The sequence below is a fragment of the Symphalangus syndactylus genome, chromosome 20 (genome assembly GCF_028878055.3).
Source record: "Symphalangus syndactylus isolate Jambi chromosome 20, NHGRI_mSymSyn1-v2.1_pri, whole genome shotgun sequence".
Lineage (NCBI taxonomy): Eukaryota > Metazoa > Chordata > Mammalia > Primates > Hylobatidae > Symphalangus > Symphalangus syndactylus.
The window spans coordinates 60,711,905-60,736,597 of NC_072442.2; the positions used below are offsets into that span (position 1 = coordinate 60,711,905).

At 48.5% G+C, this 24,693-nt stretch overlaps 1 protein-coding gene and 1 pseudogene across 1 annotated transcript; one reads left to right on the forward strand and one right to left on the reverse strand.

The window, feature by feature from the left end:
- Window positions 1–118: 118 nt before the first annotated feature.
- On the forward strand, window positions 119–24,588 carry FXR2 (FMR1 autosomal homolog 2). The gene is made up of 17 exons (XM_055258110.2): window positions 119–567; window positions 8,770–8,822; window positions 9,178–9,271; window positions 10,845–10,916; window positions 11,020–11,168; window positions 11,905–11,998; window positions 13,708–13,824; window positions 19,503–19,673; window positions 20,752–20,830; window positions 21,165–21,274; window positions 21,508–21,594; window positions 21,884–22,106; window positions 22,328–22,525; window positions 22,612–22,812; window positions 22,907–23,002; window positions 23,154–23,254; window positions 23,893–24,588. Exons 1-17 carry the CDS (start codon window positions 487–489, stop codon window positions 23,986–23,988), a joined length of 2,022 nt encoding a protein of 673 aa, XP_055114085.1. The 5' UTR covers window positions 119–486; the 3' UTR covers window positions 23,989–24,588.
- LOC129470878 (uncharacterized) lies at window positions 3,751–3,844 on the reverse strand (annotated as a pseudogene).
- Window positions 24,589–24,693: the final 105 nt, after the last annotated feature.

Genomic DNA, 24,693 nt, shown 5'->3' on the forward strand with positions numbered 1-24,693 from the left:
AGTGAAAGGGAATGTGGAAACCCCGATGCGCTGGCTAGCGCTAGCTGGGGCTCTAACCTTGACGCCTGCGCCGTGGCCCTCGGGGTCCCGCGCGCAGCGGGCGGGTGCCCGGTGCGCCTGCGCAGTAGGCGGCGGTGGCAGGGGGAGGTGGAGGCTGTGGAGCGGCAGCGGCAGCAGCGGGTCCCGGGACTGAGGCAGCAGCGGGGGCGGCGGCGGGCGGAAGCTGAGGTGACGAAGGCAGCGGCGGCGGCGGCCGTTTCCCTCACAGTGGCGGAGACCAAGGCGGCGGCGGCGGACGGGGAGCGGCCCGGCCCCGGCCCCCTGCTCGTTGGCTGTGGCAGGGCCGCCGTGGGGCCGGCCCGGCTCCCGCCCCCCGCGGCTCCCCCTCCGGCTCCTCCTCCGGGGAGACGCCGGGGGCCTGGCCCGGCCCGCACTCAGACTGCTGCTGCAGCCGCCGCCGGGGGAGTCGGAGGCGGTGGCGGCGCCATGGGCGGCCTGGCCTCTGGGGGGGATGTGGAGCCGGGACTGCCCGTCGAGGTGCGCGGCTCCAACGGGGCCTTCTACAAGGTGAGACGGCGCGCCGACTGGGGACGCCGGTCCTTACCCCCCTCCCCTGGCCGGAGCAGGAACGCGTGGGGCGGGATCGAGCTGCTGGAGCTGAGTCCTGGCCCTTAGAATCTTGGACCCTTGCTCCAACCCGCAGCCTTCCCTGGGAGACCGCTTGGAGTGAACCCTGTTCCTCTTATTTTTGACCCCTCCAATGCACCTGCACCTGCTTCTACCCCCATCTCAGGGAGAATGAACTTCAGGCCATTATTGTCCCTGGCTTGGCGCTCCCCGCTCCCCAGGAGAGACCCCTTTACCCAGCTTCTAATTGACTGTGTCCGTTGTCTGGTGGAAGACATACCTTAGACCTTAATCACATCTTCCCCACGGTCCAAGCACATGGAGAATTGTCTTTCTTCCACACGGTCCCTTTGGGAAGGCCCTCTGTCCCGTATCAGATCCTTTCATCTTCCTCAGAGAGGCCTCTGCCTGCTGGCTCTGGAACACTCACCCCACTTTCATCTTATATTCTGGTTCCCAAGTCAAGGAGAAATGGTCAGATCCGTTTACGACTTTCGGCATCTTTGACCTCAGGAACCCTGGGTTGGATCAGTCAAGTTGCTTCCCAGCCAGCCATAAGGTGGCATCTTTTGCAAGTCTCTCACCCCACCACACCTTGATCTCAAGGCCCACGAGCCTACCATTCTACTAAGGAATGGATTTGAGGTCTCACTTAGACCTCAGATACCTTCAGGTCATTCATATAGTTTCTTCGTCTTGAGGCATGTGAGCTTCATAGTCATAATCTCTAAAAGGATCTCTAAAAGGAAGCTTATGAGGTTCCCTTCTGTTTATTTTAAGATTTCCACTTCTTGAAGACTCTTGGCCAACTATCCCAGTTCGGGAATCTGACAACCTGTTTTGGAAGAAGGGATCATCTTTCAAAGACCCTTCCTTATTTCACCTCCCCCTTTGCCCAGGATTTGGTTCCTTAGAACTCCTTATAATACCACCTTCCTTATCTGCTCTGAATCCATCTTCTAGGACATTTTTTTCCCATTTAGATTAAGCCAGAGAGAGCCCTTTCTTGCCTCCCAAGAGTTTTTCTTTGACTGTTGGTATTCTGAACCTCTTTTGGATTTGATGCCTGGAATTGTCCTAGAGACTCTCCTGATTTCTGTCTCATTCTTTGATTTCACCTGGGGAGCTGGAGAAGAGATACCTTCCCATGGCATTACTTGTTAAGAGTGGATCCCCCTTCCCCCTTTCCTTCAGTTCCCCTCAGGCCTTTTTCCCCCACAGCAGTCCTCTCTAGTTTCTCATGCCCTTGGAAATATCTTTGACTCCTTCCCTAAATCATATTTTTCTATAACTGCAGAGGGTCTTGTAATTTCCCTAGGGTGGTTTCTGCCTCTACTTCAGTTGCTAAGTTCATTGTAGTCTTTTTTTTTTTTTTGAGACGGAATCTCGCCCTATTGCCCAGGCTGGAGTGCAGTGGTGCGATCTTGGCTCACTGCAAGCTCCGCCTCCCTGGTTCACGCCATTCTCCTGCTTCAGCCTCCGGAGTAGCTGGGACTACAGGTGCCCACCACCATGCCCGGCTATTTTGTTGTATTTTTAGTAGAGACGGGGTTTCACCGTGTTAGCCAGGATGGTCTCAATCTCCTGACCTCGTGATCCACCTGCCTCGGCCTCCCAAAGTGCCGGGATTACAGGCGTGAGCCACCGCGCCCGGCCATTGTAGTCATTTTTTATTCACTCTTCATACTTACCCATTTTTGCCTTACTTCCCTCATCAGATTTATTTCTGTGCGGTGACTGTGGGTACCCATGTCTAACTTACCTTCTCAATTCAAGTTTTTAGCTTTTTCTCCTAATATTTCTGTATTCCTGTGTAATCCCCAGGAATCACCTTATTCCCGGTCTAGCTGAAGGAAGCTCCCTGCTGATCTCTTTTTGTCATTTTCTGCATACTTGCCTAACTCTTGGGACTTCTTCTTCTAGCCTGCCTCCATAGCATTCTGTTTTCTTTGGCAAAAGTCTCTAATTCCTTTCTGCTTTTGATAGAGCACATTTGTCTCTCATATCCTTTTCCCCAAACTTGCATTACCTTTGTTGAAATAGCTTCCTAAAGTGGCCCTCCCTGTTTACCTTGGTATCTTTTCCTTCATCTGGGTCCTTACCACGGTACCTCAAATTCTGAGTTCCAAGAAAAGTGATTGTTAAGTTGAGTCCAAGATCAAGATATGATGTTTGCTTTGTTCTAGGAAGCATAGGGGCCCTACACAGCTGGGAAAGATTGGTATCCAGTTCAAATGAACTGTATGAGGTGGCTGGGAAAGGACACGTTTTCTGTTCCACATATAAGTGTCCAGCAGAAAGTCTCTCTGAATCTTTTCCCTTTCTCCTGTGCGATGTGCTGTGGCAATGATAGACTTGAATAGGTGGGGACCAGGATTCTGTGATTCAGAGAGTAGAGTTTGGGGTTGAGCTGAAAGCCAGGTAATGTGGTAATGTGGATCTGGGCAGGTTAGCATTTTCTGCCCTGTTCCTGAGTTAAAAACCACAAATCCCTAAATTCAGGCTAATCTTCCACTCTCAGTACCCTATAGATACTTATCCGTTTTGACCTTGCTGCTGATTTAATATTCATGACTCAGCAAACTTGGGATGGGTCAGGGAGTATTTACACTGCTTCTGGAATTGTACATTTGGGAAGGTCCCTTTGTCCCTTTCTCCTCTCTCACCTCTCTCAAAATTGGGCCCTGTTGTCAGTTTTCTTTTCTTTCTTTTTTTTTTTTTTTAATTTGAGACAGGGTCTCCGTCTGTCATCCAGGCTGGAGTACAGTGGCGTGATGTCGTCTCACTGCAGCCTCCGCCTCCCAGGTTCAAGTGATTCTTGTGCCTCAGCCTCCCGAGTAGCTGGGATTACAGGTGTGCAACACCATGCCTGGCTAATTTTTGTATTTTCAGTAGAGACGGGGTTTTGCCATGTTGGCCAGGCTGGTTTCTGACTCCAGACTTCAAGTGATTCACTTGCCTTGGCCTCCCAAGGTGCTGGGATTACAGGCGTGAGCCACCACGCCCTCTCGTCAGTTTTCTTAAAGGATAAAATAATAGATGTGGGATCTAAGTTATTTTGTAGCTATCCCAACATTAAGTTGGTCAGAACTTACTCTTTTTTTCTGTTTTTTTTTTTTTTCATGTCAGACTGGCATCTGTAACAAGGGTTGAGGGAGGCATACCTCACACGTGAGCTTGAAACCTCAGTCATCATGCTTAAGACGTACAAAATGATCTAATGTATTTTATTCTTTAAGTTGTACTCTCCCAAATGAAGTATTCACCTTCCAGGGTGCAATCTTCCTACTCCAAACCTCACCTGGCTATCCTAATCCCCATTCCTGTCTTAATCAACGTAGCATCCTCAGCTTCAGTACTTGGTTTTTACTCAGACTGTTCCTGCTCTTCTAGAACCCCCTCCTTTGCTTTGGGAGTCTAGAACTAGAAGACGGTGAGGGTGAGGACCAATTTTATATCTTCTAATTTGAGGAAACCAAAGTACCTAGGAACCTGGGGCTCTCTCTTCCTCTGCTGGCTTGGCGCCAGGCTCCAGAAGCCAAAGCCAGGTAATGCTGTGGCCACTGAATCAAGTCATCCTCTGGATCTAGGTGGCTCCCTAATACATTCCACCCACCTGCTCTTGCCTTCCCCTGCTTATTTTCACAATGAGCGTAGACTGAGCAGAACTTGGGGCTCACTTTCCACCACTGATACCCTTGGAGAAAAAAACTAGTATGGGATGAATGGGTGGAATTTAGGAGCAGAGACAGGATTGGAATATGAAGTTGGGGACAGAGCTAGTTTTGGAGACTAATTGAAGGAAAAAGACCCTGAAGTATAAGGGTTGAGTGAGATTTGGTTGAACTACTTGAGTGATGTGAGAGATTACTCCATTCTGAGCTTTGCATTTCTGCCTTGGAAGTCATGGTAGCTGGGAAAACTAGGGTAATATTGCTACTCACCCTGGGGCCAAGCCTAACATGGTGGAGGAGAATTGGATTACACCATAGGCATAGCCATTGTGAATATATCTAGGAGTAGAAATCTCTTCACAAAAGCAGTAGGTTAGTGATTCTCATCTCTGTCTCTTTTCCACTTCTTTCTGTCAGCGTAACTCCTGCCTTGATAAACTACTTCTAAGGCTTGGAGTAGACATTTTGGGTAAAGAATTGGATAAAGTCAGCTGAAGAGGCTGGTCGGAATAATTCTAGAAATCCAGACGACCCTGCAGCCTCTGCCTCCTGGCTTCAAGTGATTCTCATACCTCAGCCACCCTGAATAGCTGAGGTTACAGCCATGTGCCACCACGCCTGGCTAATTTATATATATGTGTGTGTGTGTGTGTGTGTATGTATATGTATATGTGTATATATACATATATATGTATGTGTATATACATGTATATGTATACATGTATATATACATATATATGTATGTGTATATACATGTATATGTATACATGTATATATAGTAGCAATGGGGTTTTGCCACATTGGCCAGACTGGTCTCGAACTCCTGGCCTCAGCTGATCTACTGACCTTGGCCTCCCAGTGTTGGGATTACAGGGAAAAGAAGAGGGAATTGATAAAATATTAGTGGTTGTGGGAGGGGCGAGGACACTTGAGCAGGAGCTAAGGGAAGACCCAAAAAGGGAAGAGAGACCCAGGCAAGTAGAAGTAAAAGTGCCTCAGAAGACTTGAATGGAGAACAGTAGGAGTTGGCATTAAACCTGAATGAATATGCTCATAACTCAGGTTCTTTTTTAAAAAGGAAAAAATCTGAATGAAGAGTAGAAAAATCATTTCTGGAGAAGAGAATGTCAGAGAAAGAAAAAGCATGGGTAAAAAAGAGGCCAGGAAGTACCAGTAGTAATTAAAGCCTTGGGCAGTAGTAAGGCTCTAAGAAAGCACGTTCAGTCAAGAATGATCTTGACTGACTGCAGCCTCTGTAGCAAGACATATCCCTAAAGATGAGAAAGGTGGCTTGTATGAAGAGTGAAATGCAGGCTTAGATTTTCCCATTGTAAGGAAATAGCAATCTGGTGTTTGTGATTGATTAGTTCTGTGAGGTGGGAGCTGTGCATTTGCCAAGGGCATTTTTGGTGTTTTCTCTCCTTAGCTTAGCCTTTGTCCCTGGCAGCAAAGCTCATGAATAGTTCTTGTGTATTAGCCTTTTGAAACCTCTAATTCTTTTATTTTTGTTTATTTATTTTGTTTTTTGAGTCAGGGTCTTGCTGTGTTGCCCAAGCTGTGGAGTGCAGTGGTGCAATCACAGCTCACTACAGCCTCGACCTCCATGGCTCAAGTGATCCTCCCACCTCAGCCTCCTAAATAGCTGGGACTACAGGCACAAGCCATCATACCCTGCTAATTTTTAAATTTTTTGCAGAGATGAGGTCTCCCTGTGTTGTCCAGGCTCTCTAATTTTTTTAAAAAAACATCTTTACTGAGCTGAAATTGACATACAACAAAGTAGACATACTTAAAGTGTGCCATTTGTTAAGTTTTGACATGTATATAACTGAAACCATCACTTCAATCAAAGGAATGAACATTTCTGTCACTCCCAAAAGTCCTCCATCAACTACCAATCTTCTGTCATTGTACATTAAATTGCCCTTCCTGATTTTCGATAGAAATGAAAAGGCAGTTCAATTCAGCTAAGAAAGGATAGTCTTTTCTGTTCTTCCTTTTTTTTTTTTTTTTTTTTTTTTTTTGAGGCACAGTTTTGCCCTGTTGTCTAGGCTGCAGTGTGATGGCATAATCTTGACTGACTGCAGCCTCTAACTCCTGGCTTCAAGTGATTTTCATGCCTCAGCCACCCTGAATAACTGAGGTTACAGCCATGTGCCACCACGCCTGGCTAATTTATATATTATTATTATTATTATTATTTTTTTAGTAGCGATGGGGTTTTGCCATATTGGCCAGACTAGTCTCGAACTCATGGCCTCAGCTGATCTGCCAGCCTTGGCCTCCCAATGTTGGGATTACAGGCGTGAGCTACCATCCCCGGCCAGAAAGGATAGTCTTTTCAACAAACAGTGCTGGAACAAGATATCTATAGGTAAAAAATGGGCTGGGCACAGTGGTCACGCCTGTAATTCCAACATTCTTGGAGGCTAAGGTGGGTGCATTGCTTGAGTCCAGGAGTTCAAGACCAGCCTGGGCAACATAGCGAAACCCCATCTCTATTAAAAAAAAATTAATTTAAAAATATATTAAAAATAAAAAAAAGAGGCCCGGTGCGATGGTTCATACTTGTAATCCCAGCACTTTGGGAGGCTGAGGTGGGTGGATCACCAGAGGTCGGGAGTTCGAGACCAGTCTGACCAACATGAAGAAACCCTGTCTCTATTAAAAATACAAAATTAGCCGGGGTGGTGGCACATGCCTGTAATCCCAGCTACTTGGGAGGCTGAGGCAGAATTGCTTGAACCTGGGAGGTGGAGGTTGCGGTGAGCCAAGGTTGCACCATTGCACTCCAGCCTGGGCAACAAGAGCGAAACTCTGTCTCAAAAAAATAAATAAAAATTAAAAAATTAAAAAAATTGATCAATACCTCACCTTATATATAAAATTTAATTCAAAATGGATCATAGGCTGGGCACAGGGGCTCACATCTTTAATTCCAGCTTTGGGAGGCCGAGGCAGATGTATCACCTGAGGTCAGGAGTTCGAGACCAGCCTGGCCAAGATGGTGAAACCCCATCTCTACTAAAAATATAAAAAATTAGCCTGGTGTGGTGGCGGTTGCCTGTAATCTCAGCTACTCAAGAGGCTGAGGCAGGAGAATTGCTTGAACCCGGGGGATGGAAGTTGCAGTGGGCCAAGATTGCGCCATTGCACTCCAGCCTGGGTGACAGAGCGAGACTGTCTAAAAATAAAAGATTATAGATGTAAATGTAAAACAAAAAACTAAAAGTTTAAGAAGAAGACATAAGACAAAACCTTTGTGGCCTTGGATTAGGCAAATATTTCTTTTTTTTTTTTTTGAGATGGAGTTTTGCTCTTGTTGCCCAGGCTGGAGTGCAATGGCATGATCTTGGCTCACTGCAACCTCTGACTCTCAGGTTCAAGTGATTCTCTTTCCTCAGCCTCCCAAATAGCTGGGATTACAGGCATACACCACCACACCTGGCTAATTTTTGTATTTTTAGTAGAGACGGGGTTTCACCATGTTGGCAGGCTGGTCTCGAACTCCTGACCTCAGGTGATCTCCCTGCCTCGTCCTCACAAAGTGCTGGGATTATAGGCGTGAGCCACTGTGCCTGGCCTGGGCAAAGATTTCTTAGATATGAAACCAAAAGCACAGTTGATAAAATAATAAATTCATAAGCTAGACCTTTTTCAAAATTAGAAATCCCTAATTGTATGTGAAAAATAGGGAGAAGGTAGAAAAATTGGGAGTGTAGGGGTGAATGCATGGCTTTGGCCTCCTTAGTGAGGACACATACCACAGGAGATGGATCAGCTGTTCAGTCATCCCTGTTGCTCTTGTCCTAATATCAAGATTGGAGTCTTCCATAAATTTTATTATCCTTTATAAATTATCAGTGTCATTCTCGATTCAATTCTAGTATTAAAAAACTGATGTTTTTTAAGTCTTAGTTTTTCCTTCTGTAAATTGTGTTCATCACAATTTTGAACTTGTCTGGTGTTCTGATTATTGTCTTAAGACCCATGCATCAGGGCAGCGAGTCTGCTCAGATCTCTTGCTGTATTGCGGAGGTAGGCCCTTCTCTCTCTTGACAGATCCTCATGTCCTCTAGGTGTTCCAGGACAGCCTCACACTCTCATGGGATATTCTTAGCCTTGCTGAATGTTGTTGGTATTTTAATTGAACTCTGGCAGGCTGCTTAGCACAACAGGAGGCAGACAGATAGGGAGGCCCCTGTGGGAGCCTGAGTAGATCACTGGTTTCCAGGCTGTTCTGATGCAGGTGGTACATACACCTCTCCATGACAATATCATTTCCTTTCTCTGTCTGACTGCCCATATTCTTTACCCAGTGCAGCCTTTCAGGCTCTCTCATTACACCACTTGTGTCCCTATCTAAAACTCAAGTTTAAGATTTTGCGGTGTCTCTATTCCCTTGATGGCTAAGGTGGAAGTAAAAGGTCATTTTATATTTTTTGCTTTTTTCTAAAATCCATTCTAGGGCTTTGTGAAGGATGTCCATGAAGACTCTGTCACCATCTTCTTTGAAAACAAGTAAGACCTTGGGAATAGAGAATCCAGCATACTAGGTCCTAGAAGGAGAGTGGAGAAGAGGGGGCAGCTGAGTCCTATGAGGCATGTAATAGGTGGGGAGAGCTGAGGGTTTGGGTGGGAACTCATATGGATCCCAGGAGAGGAAAGCGCTGAGAATTTGGTGAGGGTGGGGGCATTTGACCCAGTATTTAGAGTCTAGAAAGAGATGGAAGACACTACTATGGAGCAGGGCCTGGGGTTTATCCTCTAATTATCCAGATAGGTGGAAATCGCCCAGCTGAGGCAATAACCCTTTTGTAAAGAAATGGGCAACCATATCAGTCAGAGTAGCTTTTTCATATTATTTCTCTTATAGCTGGCAGAGTGAGAGACAAATTCCTTTTGGGGATGTCCGGCTACCACCTCCAGCTGACTATAATAAGGAGATCACAGAAGGGGATGAAGTGGAGGTAAGGGCTGTAGAGTACACCCTTTCTAAAAGTCACTTTTTCTCAGGATTCTAGGCTTTTCTCTGGTTGGTTCATGTTCCTTCCTCCCCAACTAAGCCATATCCAGCCATGTAGCCTATGGAAATGTAAAATGCAACAGTTCCCCTTTTATCACTGTTGTGATCAGCCAAACTCTCAGGGACATCCCCAGTTTCAGGCGATGTGCCTTCCATTTATGGTAACAGCATCTAAAATCCAATGCCCTCTGATTTTTGTTGTTGTTGTTGTTGTTTTTTGAGATGGAGTCTTGCTCTCTTGCCCAGGCTGGAGTGCAGTGGCGCAATCTCGGCTAACTGCAACCTCCGCCTCTTGGGTTCAAGCAATTCTTCCACCTCAGCCTTCCAAGTAGCTGGGATTACAAGCACCTGCCATCATGCCCGGGTAATTTTTGCATTTTTGTAAAGACGAGGTTTCACCATGTTGGCCAGGCTAGTCTTGAATTTCTGACCTCAGGTGATCCACCCGCCTCAGCCTCCCAAAGTGCTGGGATTACAGGCGTGAGTCACCATGCCCTGCCATCCTCTGATTTTTAATTAGTTCCTTCCTCTGGTTTCTTGTATCCTTGGTTTAAGATACATCCCAGGCTGGACGCAGTGGCTCACACCTGAAATCCCAGCACTTTGAGAGGCCGAGGGGGGCAGATCACCTGAGGTCAGGAGTTCAAGACCAGCCTGGCCAACATGGTGAAACCCCATCTCTACTAAAAATACAAAAAATTAGCTGGGCGTGGTGGCGGGCGCCTGTAATCCCAGCTACTTGGGAGGCCGAGGCAGGAGAATCACTTGAACCCGGGAAGTGGAGGTTGCAGTGAGCTGAGATTGCACCATTGCACTCCAGCCTGAGCACCAAGAGCGAAACTCTGTCTCAAAAAAAAAAAAAAAAAAGGATGCATCCCAAATATCTTCTTTTTTTTTTTCTTTTCGAGACAAAGTCTCACTCTGTTGCCCAAGCTGGAGTGCAGTGGCACGGTCTCAGCTCACTGCAACCTCCACCTCCTGGTTCAAGCAATTCTCCTGCCTCAGCCTCCTGTGTAGCTTGGAGTACAGGCATGTGCCACCACACCTGGCTAATTTTTGTATTTTTAGTAGAGGTGGGGTTTTACCATGTTGGCCAGGCTGGTCTTGAACTCCTGACTTCAGGTGATCAGCCCACCTCAGCCAAAGTGCTGGGATTATGGGCATAAGCCACCACGCTTGGCCTCTTTTTTTTTTTGGTGGAAATGAGGTCTCAATATGTTGCCCAGATCGTTCTTGAACTCTTGTGCTCAAGAGATCCTCCCACCTTGCCCTCCCAAAGTGCTGGGATTATAAGCGTGAGCCACTGTGCCCAGCAGCCCCAAATATCTTAATGGTTGTTCTATTGTTTATGTTGCCCAAGCTGATCTTGAACTCCTGGGCATAAGCAATCCTTTTGCCTCAGCCTCCCAAAGCTTTGAGATTACAGGTGTGAGCCCCACCGTGCCCGGCCTCCTCATCCCTTTCTTGATGCTTTTGGGTGGTCTTCAATATCTCTTTAATTCTCTACTTTTCTTTAGGTTTATTCTCGAGCCAATGAACAGGAACCTTGTGGCTGGTGGCTGGCCCGGGTGCGGATGATGAAGGGAGATGTGAGTGACTGGGAATGCCTTTGGAGAACTACTGAAACAAATATTTTATTCATAGAAAGTTGCTCAGGTCATCCACAACTTCTCCTTTTTTACCATGTGCCAGTTCTATGTCATTGAATATGCTGCCTGTGATGCCACCTACAATGAAATTGTTACCCTGGAGCGACTTCGGCCAGTTAATCCCAATCCCCTTGCAACCAAAGGCAGCTTCTTCAAGGTTACCATGGCTGTGCCCGAGGATCTGAGAGAAGCGTGAGTGTTAAGGATGGTGGGAATGAGGGCCCTCTTGACAGCCCTAATCTCTGGCTTTATTTCTCCCAGGCATCACTCCCACTTTGCAGTTTTCTCTGTTGTTCCCCTGGCCCTCTAGAGCCCTTCTTGCTAAGAAGACACTTAGTTTCTTTATTTTCCCATCCTTATTTAACTGTGGAACTGTGGTCCCTCTTCTTTTCTTTTTTTTTTTGAGACAGAATTTTGTTTTTGTTGCCCAGGCTGGAGTGCAATGGCACAATCTCGGCTCACCGCAACCTCCACCTCCTAGGTTCAAGCGATTCTCCTGCCTCAGCCTCCCGAGTAGCTGGGATTACAGGCATGCACCACCACACTCGGCTAATTTTGTATTTTTAGTAGAGACAGGGTTTCTCCATGTTGGTCAGGCTGGTCTCGAACTCCTGACCTCAAGTGATCCTCCCGCCTCGGCCTCCCAAAGTGCTGGGATTACAGGCGTGAGCCACCACACGCGGCCAAGTCCCTCTTCTTTTCTTATTTACTCAGCCCTGTTCCTCTGAAAAAATTTTTTTTTTTTTTAATAGAGACAGGGTCTCACTATGTTGCCCATTCTAGTCTTGAACTCCTGACCTCAAGTGATCATCCTGCCCAGCCTCCCAAAGTGCTAGGATTACAGGTGCAAACCACCATGCCCAGCCTCCCCTGAACTCTTCACTGTACTCTCTGCATTCTGCCCTCTGAGTACTTTTTTCCTCTGCAGCTGCTCCAATGAAAACGTCCATAAAGAGTTCAAGAAAGCCCTGGGAGCCAACTGCATCTTTCTCAACATCACAAACAGTGAGCTCTTCATTCTGGTGAGTTTATTCTGCCTGAATTTCACATAAGCCTTTTGAACATTTTTTCTTTTTCCCCTTTTAACCCCTTTGCAGAAAGAGAAGGGCTTAAATGTGCTGATATTTATTTGTCAAGAGGACTTTATTGCTCCTGACTCCTACAGGCCCAGGTAGCCCTACCTTTTTTTTTTCTTTTTTTTGAGACAAATTCTCACTCTTGTCGCCCAGACTGGAGAACAATGGCACGATCTCGGCTCACTGCAACCTCCACCTCCCGGGTTCAAGCAATTCTTCTGCCTCAGCCTCCTGAGTAGCTGGGATTACAGGTGTGCGTCACCACTCCCGGCTAATTTTTTTTTTTTTTTGAGACAGAATCTCACTCTGTCGCCCAGGCTGGAGTGCAGTGGCGTGATCTCAGCTCACCGCAACCTCCACCTCCCAGATTGAAGCGATTCTTCTGCCTCAGCCTCCCGAGTAGCTGGGATTACAGGCGCCTGCCATCGCGCCCAGCTAATTTTTTTTTGTATTTTTAGTAGAGACAGGGTTTCACCATGTTGGCAAGGCTGGTCCTGAACTCCTGATCTCCTGATCCACCCGCCTCGGCCTCCCAAAGTTCTGGGATTACAGACGTGAGCCACCGCGCCTGACATGCCTGGCTAATTTTTGTATTTTTAGTAGAAACAGGGTTTCACCATATTGGTCAGGCTGATCTTGAACTCCTGACGTCGTGATCCGCCCGCCTTGGCCTCCCAAAGTGCTGGGATTACAGGCGTGAGCCACTGTGCCCGGCCTCTGACTTTTTTTTTTTTTTTTTTGAGACGGAGTCTTTCTCTGTCCCCCAGGCTGGAGTGCGGTGGCGCGATCTCGGCTCACCGCAACCTCCACCTCCTGGGTTCACGCCATTCTCCTGCCTCAGCCTCCCAAGTAGCTGGGACCACAGGCGCCCGCCAGCACGCCCGGCTAATTTTTTTGTATTTTTTAGTAGAGACGGGGTTTCACCGTGTTAGCCAGGATGGTCTCGATCTCCTGACCTCGTGATCCACCCGCCTCGGCCTCCCAAAGTGCTGGGATTACAGGCGTGAGCCACTGCGCCCGGCCTCTGACCTTTTTTTTTTAACCTGATAATCATGTTGCCATCTGGGTTAGAGACCCTCTCTTGATATTTGGATTTTCAGAAATAGAGTATGTAGCTCTCACCTTATGCTTGCTCCTTGCTTTCTCTCTAAACCATTTTCCTTTAGTACCCCTATAGTCAGCCTTTGTGGGACTGACAATGAGTCTCCTCCTTCCTAGCTTCTTTTCTTTATTTTTTTTTATTTTTTTATTTTTGAAGACAGAGTATCGTTCTGTCACCAGGCTAGAGTGCAGTGGTGCAGCCTCAGCTCACTGCAACCTCTGACTCCCGGGTTCAAGCGATTCTCCTGCCTCAGCCTCCGGAATAGCTGGGATTATAGGCATGCGCCACCACGCCCAGCTAATTTTTGTATTTTTAGTAGAGACAGGGTCTCACCATGTTGGCCAGGATGGTCTCGATCTCATGACCTCGTGATCCTCCTGCCTTGGCCTCCCAAAGTCCTGGGATTGCAGGCATGAGCCACCGCGCCCAGCCTCCTAGCTTCATTTCTTAACCCTTTTCCCGGGACTTAGGCATCCTGATTTCTAGTCCCTGGCTCTCCCTTAGTGTTTATTCCAAGCCAGTTTTAATGACTTTCCCACTGGTTTCCTCCCAGTCAACCACAGAAGCCCCTGTGAAGCGAGCATCTCTGCTGGGTGATATGCATTTCCGAAGCCTGCGCACCAAACTGCTACTTATGTCCCGCAATGAAGAAGCTACCAAGCACCTAGAGGTAACTTTTAGCTCCTTTTCCTCCTGCTGAAGGGTACTGTCTTCCTCCCTTCCTACCCTGCCCTCCACCCATGCTCTTGTGTTTACAGAACAAAGACTAAGGTTTTTTCTGGTCAATTAAACCTGGGTCAGCTATTTTATCTCAGACTCCTCCAGATGGCAGAGCTCTATCATGGTATAGTGCAATTATTTTAAAATTTCTTTTAGCCAATTTTTTTTTTTTTTTTTTGGAGACAGAGTCTCACTCTGTCGCCTAGGCTGGAGTGCAATGACACAATCTTGGCTCACTGCAACCCCCGCCTCCTGTGTTTAAGTGATTCTCGTGCCTCAGGCTTCTGAGTAGCTGGGATTACAGGCATGCGCCATCACATCCGGCTAAATTTTGTATTATTAGTGAGATTGGGTTTTGCCATGTTGCCCAAGCTGGCCTCGAACTCCTGGCCTCATGTGATCCACCCACCTCAGCCTCCCAAAGTGCTGGGATTACAGGCGTGAGCCACCACACCTGGCTGAATGGTTTTGTTTTTTTTTGAGACAGAGTCTCACTTTGTCACCCAGGCTGTAGTGCAATGGCATAGTCTCAGCTGACTGCAACATCCACCTTCTGGGTTCGAGCGATTCTCCCGCCTCAGCCTCCTGAGTAGCTGGGACTACAGGCGTGCACCACCACACCCTGCTAACTTTTGTATTTTTAGTAGTGATGGGGTTTCACCATGTTGGACAGGCTGGTCTGAAACTCCTGACCTCATGATACACCTGCCTCGGCCTCCCAAAGTGCTGGGATTACAGACATGAGCCACTGCGCCCGGCCTTGGTCTTGAACTTCTAGGCTCAAGAGATCCATCTGCCTGTACTTCCCAAAGTGCTAGGATTACAGGTGTGAGCCACCACACGCAGCCTAGACTAGAATATTTCTTTTTTAGGGTGGGCACGGTGGCTCACGCCTGTAATCGCAGCACTTTAGCACTTTGGGAGGCTGAGGCAGGCGGATCAATCTGAGGTTGGGAGTCGAGACTGGTGAAACCCCATCTTTACTAAAAAGACAAAAATCAGCTGGGCGTGGTGGCACACGCCTGTAATTTCAGCTACTCGTGAGACTGAGGCAGGAGAATCACTTGAACCTGGGAAGTAGAGGTTGCAGTGAGCCAAGATTGCGCCATTGCACTCCAGCCTGGGCGACAAGAGTGAAACTCTGTCTCAAAAAAAAAGAATATGACCGGGCGTGGTGGCCCACGCCTGTAATCCCAGCACTTTGGGAGGCTGAGGCAGGCGGATCACCTGAGGTCGGGAGTTCAAGACCAGGCTGGCCAACGTGGGTGAAACCCAATCTCTACTAAAAATACAAAAATTAGCCAGGCGTGGTGGCAGGCACCTGTTGTCCCAGCTACTTGGGAGGCTGAGGCAGGAGAATTGCTTGAACCTGGGAGGCGGAGGTTGCAGTGAGCCGAGATCACAGCATTGTACTCCAGCCTGGGCAACAACAGTGAAACTCCATCTCAAAGAAAAAAAGGATATTTCTTGTTTTTTTTGTTTGTTTTTTGAGATAGCGTCTCTGTTGCCCAGACTAGAGTGCAGTGGCGCTATCTTGGCTTACTGCAACCTCCACCTCCCAGATTGAAGCGATTCTCCTGCCCCAGCCTCCCGAGTAGCTGGGATTACAGGTGTGTGCCATCACACCTGGCTAATTTTTATCTTTTTTAGTAGAGATGGGGTTTCTTTTTTTTTTTTTTTTTTTTTTGAGACGGAGTCTCGCTCTGTCGCCCAGGCTGGAGTGCAGTGGCGCGATCTCGGCTCACTGCAAGCTCCGCCTCCCGGGTTCACGCCATTCTCCTGCCTCAGCCTCTCCAAGTAGCTGGGACTACAGGCGCCCGCCACCACGCCCGGCTAATTTTTTGTATTTTTAGTAGAGACGGGGTTTCACCGTGGTCTCGATCTCCTGACCTCGTGATCCGCCCGCCTCGTCCTCCCAAAGTGCTGGGATTACAAGCGTGAGCCACCGCGCCCGGCCGAGATGGGGTTTCACCATGTTGGCCAGGCTGATCTCAAACTATGGACCTCAGGTGATCCGCCTGCCTCGACTTCCCAAAATGTTGGGATTACAGGTGTCAGCCGCCACACCTGGCCTGACTAGAGTATTTCTATGAGATCTTTTTGAATTCTGACATCGTATAATTGTCAGATTCCCTTTCGTTGGTATTATACTATTCTAAGCGAGTAGGGTGTGTGTGTTTGAATACTCATTTCCATTTATCAAGTGAATTGATCTTTTTGGGAGGCTTTTTTCTGTGCCTGTGCAATTTCTGGGTCATGATAATCTTTGACTTCTTCAGGGATCCTGCTCAGGGCACTGGCAGGTAAAAATTCGCCATTACCTTCAGATGATACAAACTTTATTTTTTGTTTTTGTTTTTTGTTTTGAGACGGAGTCTCAGTCTGTTGTCCAGGCTGGAGTGTATGTAGTGTTGCGATCTCAGCTCACTGCAGTCTCTACCCCCCCGAGCTCAAGTGATCCTCTCACCTCAGCCTTTAGGTGGGTGGGATTACAGGTGCACGCCACCATACCTGGCTAATTTTTTTTTTTGGAGACAGTTTCCCTCTGTCACCCAGGCTGGAGTGCAATGGCACAATCTCCGCTCCCTGCAACCTCCCGCTCCTGGGTTCAAGCGATTCTTGTGCCTTGGCCTCCCAGGTAGCTGGGATAACAGGCGCGCCCCCCCCACGTCCGGATAATTTTTGCTTTTTTAGTGTTTCACCATGTTGCCCAGGCTGGTTTTGAACTCCTGACCGCAGGTGATCCACCTGCCTTGGCCTCCCAAAGTATTGGGATTACAGGCATGAGCCACTATACCCGGCCCTAATTTCAGTATTTTTAGTAGAGACGGAGTTTCACCATGTTGGCTAGGCTGGTCGCGAACCCCTGGCCTCAAGGGATCCACTTGCCTTGGCCTCCCAAAGTGCTGGGATTATAGCCATTGCACCCGGCCTAATTTTTTTTTTTTAATTTTTTGAGACGGAGTCTCATTCTGTCGTCCAGGCTGGAGTGCAGTAGTGCGATGTCAGCTCACTGCAACTTGTGTAGTTGGCACAGAGTGAGCAGAGGGAGACCGATACAAAATTCGGTCAGAGAGTAGGTCATGTAAGACACGTACGGGAGGCTGAGGAGGGGGGTTTATTGTGCGTATACTGAGAAGCCATTGAGTTAACAGTGCCTTCTGGTTTTTGTTTTTTGTTTTTTGGTTTTTTTTTGAGACGGAGTCTCACTCTGTCACCCAGGCTGGAGTGCAGTGGCGCGACCTCGGCTCACTGCAAGCTCCACCTCCCGAGTTCACGCCATTCTCCTGCCTCAGCCTCACAAGAAGCTGGGACTACAGGCACCTGCCACCACGCCCGGCTGATTTTTTTGTATTTTTTTTTTGGTAGAGATGGGGTTTCACAATGTTAGCCAGGATGGTCTTGATCTCCTGACCTCGTGATCCACCTGCCTTGGCCTCCCAAAGTGCTGGGATTACAGGCGAGAGCCACTGTGCCCGGCCGAAAGTGCCTTCTGTTTTAAACTCCTGTTTCAATGACAGATTGAAAGGGGGGCAAGAGTGGAAGCAGGAATCCAGAGCACAGTAGTCCAGGTGAGAAACTTGAACTGGAGTGCTAAAGGAAGAGAGAGAGAGTAGTTTTATTTAGGATAAATTTTACGAGTAAAACCAGTAGGACTGACAGGCTCTGTGATACTGAGAGATACATATTTGGTCTCCTGACCAGGCTCCTGGCATTCAACTTCTAAAATCCTTGGACTCTCCAATGATGTGTGTTTTGTGTGCTGATGAGTTGATTCATGGCTAGCCCCTCTAGGTGGCTTCATGATTAGAGGCCTCACCCCCACCAACTTCCTAGGAAGGGAAAGGGGCTGAAGGTTAAGGCAATCACTGATGGTCATTGATTTAATCAGTCATGCCTAGTAGTGAAGCCTCTGTAAAAACCCGAAAGGGGCCGGGCACGGTGGCTCACGCCTGTAATCCCAGCACTTTGGGAAGCTGAGGCAGGTGGATTGCCTGAGGTTAGGAGTTTGGACCAGTCTGGCCAGCATGGTGAAACCCCTTCTCTACTAAAAATACAAAAAAAGGGAGGCAGAAGTTGCAATGAGCAGAGATCACGCCACTGCACTCTAGCCTGGGTGACAGACCCCATCTCAAAAAAAAGAAAAAAAGAAAACCCAGCTGTTCTGCAAGCTTATCTAGAAGACGCTTATAAGTCATTGTAGATCTCTTCCCCTCCCCTCCTAATGTAGTGATTTTGAACACTCAACTTAGTTTATTTTTCCAACTTTCTCTTCTTGCCTGGTATAAATCCTTGGTATAATTCAGTCCTATCCAGCTTGGAAGTGGGAAGTAGTGTGTTTCACTCTGGGAACGTCTCCTGTCAGGTATTGTTTCTATTTGCTGATTACAACATGGGATTCACTCCTGTCTTCCTGCCCCTGAACCCAGGGGTTCCTCTAAGGACTGATTGAGAAATGAAGTGAAAGCCTGGTGTTTTAGAGGCATGTTTTCTGTTTTTCTTAACCCCTCAGTTTTTTGTTTTTTTTTTTTTTTGAGACGGAGTTTTGCTCTGTCACCAGGCTGGAGTGCAGTGGCATGACCTCGGCTCGCTGTAACCTCCGACTCCCTGGTTCAAGCAATTCTCCTGCCTCAGCCTCCCAAGTAGCTGGGATTATAGGCGCGCCCCACCAAGTCCAGCTAATTTTTGTAATTTTAATAGAGACGGGGTTTCACTATGTTGGCCAGGATGGTCTCGATCTCCTGACCTCGTGATCCACCTGCCTCAGCCTCCCAAAGTGCTGGGATTACAGGCGTGAGCCACCGCGCACAGCCTACCCCTCACTTTTTACTTAAGTTGTTGAGTTTTATTTGGGGATGAGTTGATATTTGTTTGTTTAAGGTAAGAGTTCCTTACATTTGCATGTACCTTGTGAGAAGTACTTTCACACCAGCCTTGTCTAATCCTCTTGCTAGTCTTGAGAATAAGATAAGTTGGATATAATCACTTAGCAGATGACACAAGAGGCAGAGTATGTTTTGTTTAAGATCACACAGACAGATACTCTTAGGGACAGATACTGTTAGGGCCAAATCCAGAACTTTGGTGTGTCCCAGTCCAAACTCTTTACCTTTCCTCCCCCACAAACCACTGGTATTTGGAAGGAGTGGAATTAAAAGTTCCTGACCTTGGCCAGGCGTGATGGCTCACGCGGGTAATCCCAGCACTTTGGGAGGCTGAGGCGGGCGGATCACCTGAGGCCAGGAGTTTGAGACCAGCCTGGCCAACATGGTGAAACGCTGTCTCTACTAAAAATACAAAAATTAGGCAGGCATAGTGGTGGACACCTGTAGTCGCAGCTACTCAGGAGGCTAAGGCATGAGAATCACTTGAACTTGAGAGGCGGAGGTTGCAGTGAGCCGAGATCGCACCACTGCACTCCCGCCTGGGCAACAGAGCGAGACGCCATCTCAAAGAAAAAAAGTTCCTGACCTTTCTACACAGGTCCTCGTGGTCAGCGGACTCCAGAGTGGTTCTAGCTTTCTATTAATATCACACAGTTTTCCTTATTTAAGTTATGCAAAGGGTCATGTGCCTGGGACTTTGAGATTCTACCACCGTGATTCCTACAGTGACTTTTCCTTTCAGACAAGCAAGCAGTTGGCAGCAGCCTTCCAAGAGGAGTTCACAGTGCGAGAGGACCTGATGGGACTGGCAATTGGGACTCACGGTGCCAACATCCAGCAGGCCCGAAAAGTACCTGGGGTGACCGCCATTGAGTTGGGTGAAGAGACCTGCACTTTCCGCATCTATGGGGAGGTCAGCAAAGGATGTCTTTCTTCTGGGTCTCTTAGGGGATACAGGGAAGAGAGGCCGAAGTAGAAAATAAGCCTCAAGCTGGGCACAGTGGCTCACACCTGTAATCTCAGCACCATTGGAGGTCAAAGTGGGAGGATCACTTGAGCCTAGGAGTTTGAGACCAGCCTGTGCAATATAGTGAGACCCAATCTCTACAAAAATTTAAAAATTAGCTGGAAGTGGTGGTGCGTACCTGTAGTCCCAGGTACTTGGGAGGCTGAAATGGGAAGATAGAGGGGAGGATCACTTGAGCCTGGGAGTTTGAGACCAACCCGGGCAACATAGAGAGACCCTGTCTTTACCCCCCAAAAAAACCAAAAACCAAAAAACGTTAACTGAGCGTGGTGGCATGCATCTGTGGCCCCAGCTACTTGGCTACTTGGGAGGCTGAGGCAGGAGGATCACTTGAGCCTGGAAAGTCAGAGCTGCAGTACACCATGATGGTGCCACTGAACCAACCTGGGCAAACATAGTCAATAGAGTGAGACCAAAAAATTAAAAAAATAGACCAGATTTCTGTTGCCCAAGCTGGTCGTTAACTCCTAGCCTCAAGCAATCCTCCCTTCTTAGCCTCCCAAACTGTTGAGATTATGGGTATGAGCCACTGTGCCTGGCCAAGGTCCTCTGTTTTTTTTGTTTTTAAGTTATTTATTTGTTTAATTTATTTTTTTATGAGATGGAGTCTAACTCACTCTGTTGCCCGGGCTGGAGTGCAGTGGCACAATCTCAGCTTATTGCAACCTCTGCCTCCTGGGTTCAAGAAATTCTCCTGCCTCAGCCTCCTGAGTAGCTGGGATTAGAGACATGAGCCACCATTTTTTGTATTTTTAGTATTTTTGTATTTTGTATTTTAGTATTTTGATTTTTGTATTTTTAGTAGAGAGGGCATTTCACCATATCGCCCAGGCTAGTCTTGAACTCTTGACCTCAATTTATCCACCTGCCTCCAGCCTCCCAAAGTGCTAGGATTACAGGCGTGAGCCACCACACCCAGCTGGTCTTCTGTTTTAGTAACAACTCCCCGCTGTTCTTCCTTTAGACTCCCGAGGCTTGCCGACAGGCCCGAAGCTACCTTGAGTTTTCAGAGGACTCAGTGCAAGTGCCCAGGAACCTGGTTGGTGAGTTGGTGGTGTGTATATACAGTTAGAGGTCAGAATCAAGATTCTCTACGGTGATTCTGAGCTTGTATCCAGGATTGGCACCTCCCTGTGGACTCCCAGTTTCACAAGGACAGAGAAACAGTCTGTAATGGGAGTGATAAAAATGAAAGAATAAATTTCTAGGGATTGTTAACATTTTGTCTGTAAAAACACATCAGAAACCTAGAAGCAGGAGAATGAAGTAAATGGAATCCATATAAAGAAAATGAGGCTAGAAGACGGTGTATCAGCTTTATTCTTATTTCCTTAAAAAAAAAAAAAAAAGGCTTAATTCCTCATTTACCTATTCCAGGCAAAGTGATTGGAAAGAACGGGAAAGTGATCCAGGAGATTGTGGATAAATCTGGTGTGGTGAGGGTTCGAGTGGAAGGTGATAATGACAAGAAGAACCCCAGGGAGGAGGTATGGGTACGGGGCAAGTGGGCATAGAGATTGGTTTCCAGAAGTAAATGGGATTGTCCTCTGAGGGCTGGGATTGTTCTTTGAGAGGGTGGAGTACGGAAACTTGTTTAATACTAGTAGATTTAGAGCCCAGAAAGATCCCACTGGGCAGGCTCCCCTAGGAGACTGGGTGGTGTTAATCCTTCCATTTCATTTTCCTTTCTGATCCATCGTTTCTGCTCTCTGTTCTCCAGGGAATGGTTCCCTTCATTTTTGTTGGCACCCGAGAGAACATCAGCAATGCCCAGGCTTTGCTGGAGTATCACCTCTCCTACCTGCAGGTACCCAGGCCGGGAGAGAAAAGAGCTGGGTGTGGAAAGGGAACTAAGACTGCTGTGGGGGTCAACTCAGGAATTTTGGTTCTGTTTGTCTCTCCGTGGAGAACAGAAAACATTTGTGGAAATTGGGGCTATAGGGTTGGGTCCCAGAATTTTCCTTGTTTAGCCAGTGTCTTCCTTTTCCTTGCATTCCTGAGAGATTAGATATAGAGGGACAGTCAGGGTGGAGAAGCATGAAGAAAGGCACTGATCTTATTTCTCCTTCCCCTCCTTCCATCTTTTACCCAACCAGGAGGTAGAGCAGCTTCGCTTGGAGAGGCTGCAAATTGATGAGCAGCTTCGGCAGATTGGGCTGGGCTTTCGCCCTCCTGGGAGTGGGCGGGGCAGCGGTGGCAGCGACAAGGCTGGATATAGCACCGATGAGAGCTCCTCCTCCTCCCTCCATGCGACTCGAACATATGGGGGCAGCTATGGGGGCCGTGGCCGTGGCCGGAGGACAGGCGGTCCTGCCTATGGTGAGACAGCTATGGGAACAGGAGGCAAGGAGTGGCAGGGCTTGTGGGGAGAGGCAGAGGCCTGGATGGAAGTTTGGGGAAATCTGGAATGGAGATGATGAAGAAGTGATTGATTGGCTGGGGGACTTGTGAGTGAGAGGGAGAATTCTTCCAGTTTGGGGGATGTGATGGATCCTGGGGTGGGATGAATGGCCGTGAATAAATCCCACTGTGTTCTTCAGGCCCCAGCTCAGATGTGTCTACAGCTTCAGAGACTGAGTCAGAGAAGAGAGAGGAGCCCAACCGAGCTGGGCCTGGCGACAGGGATCCCCCAACCCGAGGGGAAGAAAGCCGGAGGCGGCCGATTGGGGGCCGGGGTAGGGGACCCCCACCTGCCCCCCGGCCCACTTCGAGATATAATTCTTCATCTATTAGCTCAGGTACCAGACAGCTGGGTTCATGAATATGGGCCAAAAGGAAAGATGATGGGCACCTGACTGCCAACTCCTCTTCTTCCTCTGACCAGTGCTGAAGGATCCAGACAGTAATCCCTACAGCCTATTGGACACGTCTGAACCAGAGCCCCCGGTTGATTCAGAACCTGGGGAACCCCCCCCAGCAAGTGCCAGGCGCCGCCGCTCCCGCCGCCGCCGCACTGATGAAGACAGGACCGTCATGGATGGAGGCCTGGAATCAGATGGGCCCAACATGACAGAGAATGGCCTGGGTGAGGGTGTGCCTGGGGTCTAGAAAGTTAGAGATGGGTAGGAATCGAGGGTGGGAGGTTGGATGTGTGACTCTGTTTTTTTCCTACCCTACAGAAGATGAATCAAGACCTCAACGTCGTAATCGCAGCCGCCGCCGCCGTAACCGTGGTAATCGGACTGATGGTTCTATCAGTGGAGACCGCCAGCCAGGTCAGCCAACTCTGGACACCAGAATCCTTCCTCAGAGCTGAGAGAATGGAATGCTTCCTCCCCTGTGAAAATCAGGGGTTCGGGTTCAGTGGGTGTCTTGGGCTGGCTACCAGAATTCCATCTGAAAGTCTTAATCTCCTGCCTTCCCCAGTGACTGTGGCTGACTATATCTCACGAGCAGAGTCTCAGAGCCGCCAGCGGCCACCCCTGGAACGCACTAAACCCTCAGAGGACTCTCTTTCAGGACAGAAGGTAGGCAGGCAAGATGTGGTTTACCCCATCCCTTTTTTGTTGTTACTCTGGGGCAGGGGGCACAAAAAAATTTCACAAAGAAATCTCCTACTGAGGCCGGGCGCGGTGGCTCACGCTTGTAATCCCAGCACTTTGGGAGGCCGAGGCGGGCGGATCACAAGGTCAGGAGATCGAGACCACGGTGAAACCCCGTCTCTACTAAAAATACAAAAAAAAATTAGCCGTGCGTGGTGGCGGGCGCCTGTAGTCCCAGCTACTCGGAGAGGCTGAGACAGGAGAATGGCGTGAACCCGGGAGGCGGAGCTTGCAGTGAGCCGAGACTGCGCCACTGCACTCCAGCCTGGGTGACAGAGCGAGACTCCGTCTCAAAAAAAAAAAAAAAAAGAAATCTCCTACTGAATTGCAGAGGCAGCTGTGTCTGATGGAGTTTAGACCAGTGTAAACTTTGAATAGGATATAAAGGAAAGTGTGGTTCACATTTTCTGGATACCAAGTAAGAGAGACTGGATCATGAGATCAGGGAACCAACCTCTGGATCACCAAATGCCAGGAGGGCTTGGATGGTAGGGAATGTCTCCCACCTGAATTTCTACTCACCGCTTCTTGCTTTTCTGTTTTCTTTCCCACTTTCCCCTCAGGGTGACTCTGTCAGCAAGCTTCCTAAGGGCCCCTCGGAGAATGGGGAGCTTTCCGCCCCCTTGGAGTTGGGTAGTATGGTGAATGGGGTTTCATAAAACCTCCAGCCTGCACCCCTCCCTTCTCCATCTCGCTTGCTGCCCAACACCATGGCCCTCACAGGCCCAACTGACCTGCGCTGGAGCTGCTCTTATCTAGGGGGGAGGGGGGTGGCACAGCAGCTTGGGTACCCCCCAACCTCCAGGAGCTAGTGGAGGGGTGTGTAACAGGGTCATACCCCCTCCCTCTTGTCCACCCTACCCCCAGGGTAAGGGGAGCCTCTCTCCTTCCCCATCAGACTGGATGTGCCTTTATCCTCTAATGCCCCAATCTCTCTCTGAACACCCCCATTCTCCACCTGTTGGTGGGGGGTGCTCCTTGACCCACCCAGATTTGACCGTTCAGGGGGCCTCCCCTGCTATCCCTCCTCCCATCCTGTACCCCCCATTTCTGGGGCCTCATCACTGTGGAAGACGGGGATAGTAAGAGATAAGTGGGTGGGAGGCACGGGGAAGGTTTTGGAGTAGAACCAGGGGTGTGTATGAAGGGGGGTGACAAGGTCCCCCGGGGGAGGGGACCAACCTTGTCTGGTGGATGAGAAGGCGTATTTATTTTTCACTGTACAGTATTTAAAAAGAGAATAAAAAAATCCAAATGGCTGTCTGGCTCCTGTGCCTTCTTTGTCCCCAGTTTGGTCCATTTGTTTCTCTAGGACTGACCTGCCCTGGCCCCTGACTCTTGTTTTCTGTTCCTCCACACCTGAC

Excerpts from the sequence above, each read along its gene's own strand:
- FXR2 (XM_055258110.2), top strand. The coding sequence starts at position 487 with ATGGGCGGCCTGGCCTCTGGGGGGGATGTGGAGCCGGGACTGCCCGTC. Across the intron at positions 20,831-21,164 it reads AGTGCCCAGGAACCTGGTTG|GCAAAGTGATTGGAAAGAAC; the intron begins GTGAGTTGGTGG and ends TACCTATTCCAG. Across the intron at positions 21,595-21,883 it reads ATCACCTCTCCTACCTGCAG|GAGGTAGAGCAGCTTCGCTT; the intron begins GTACCCAGGCCG and ends TTACCCAACCAG.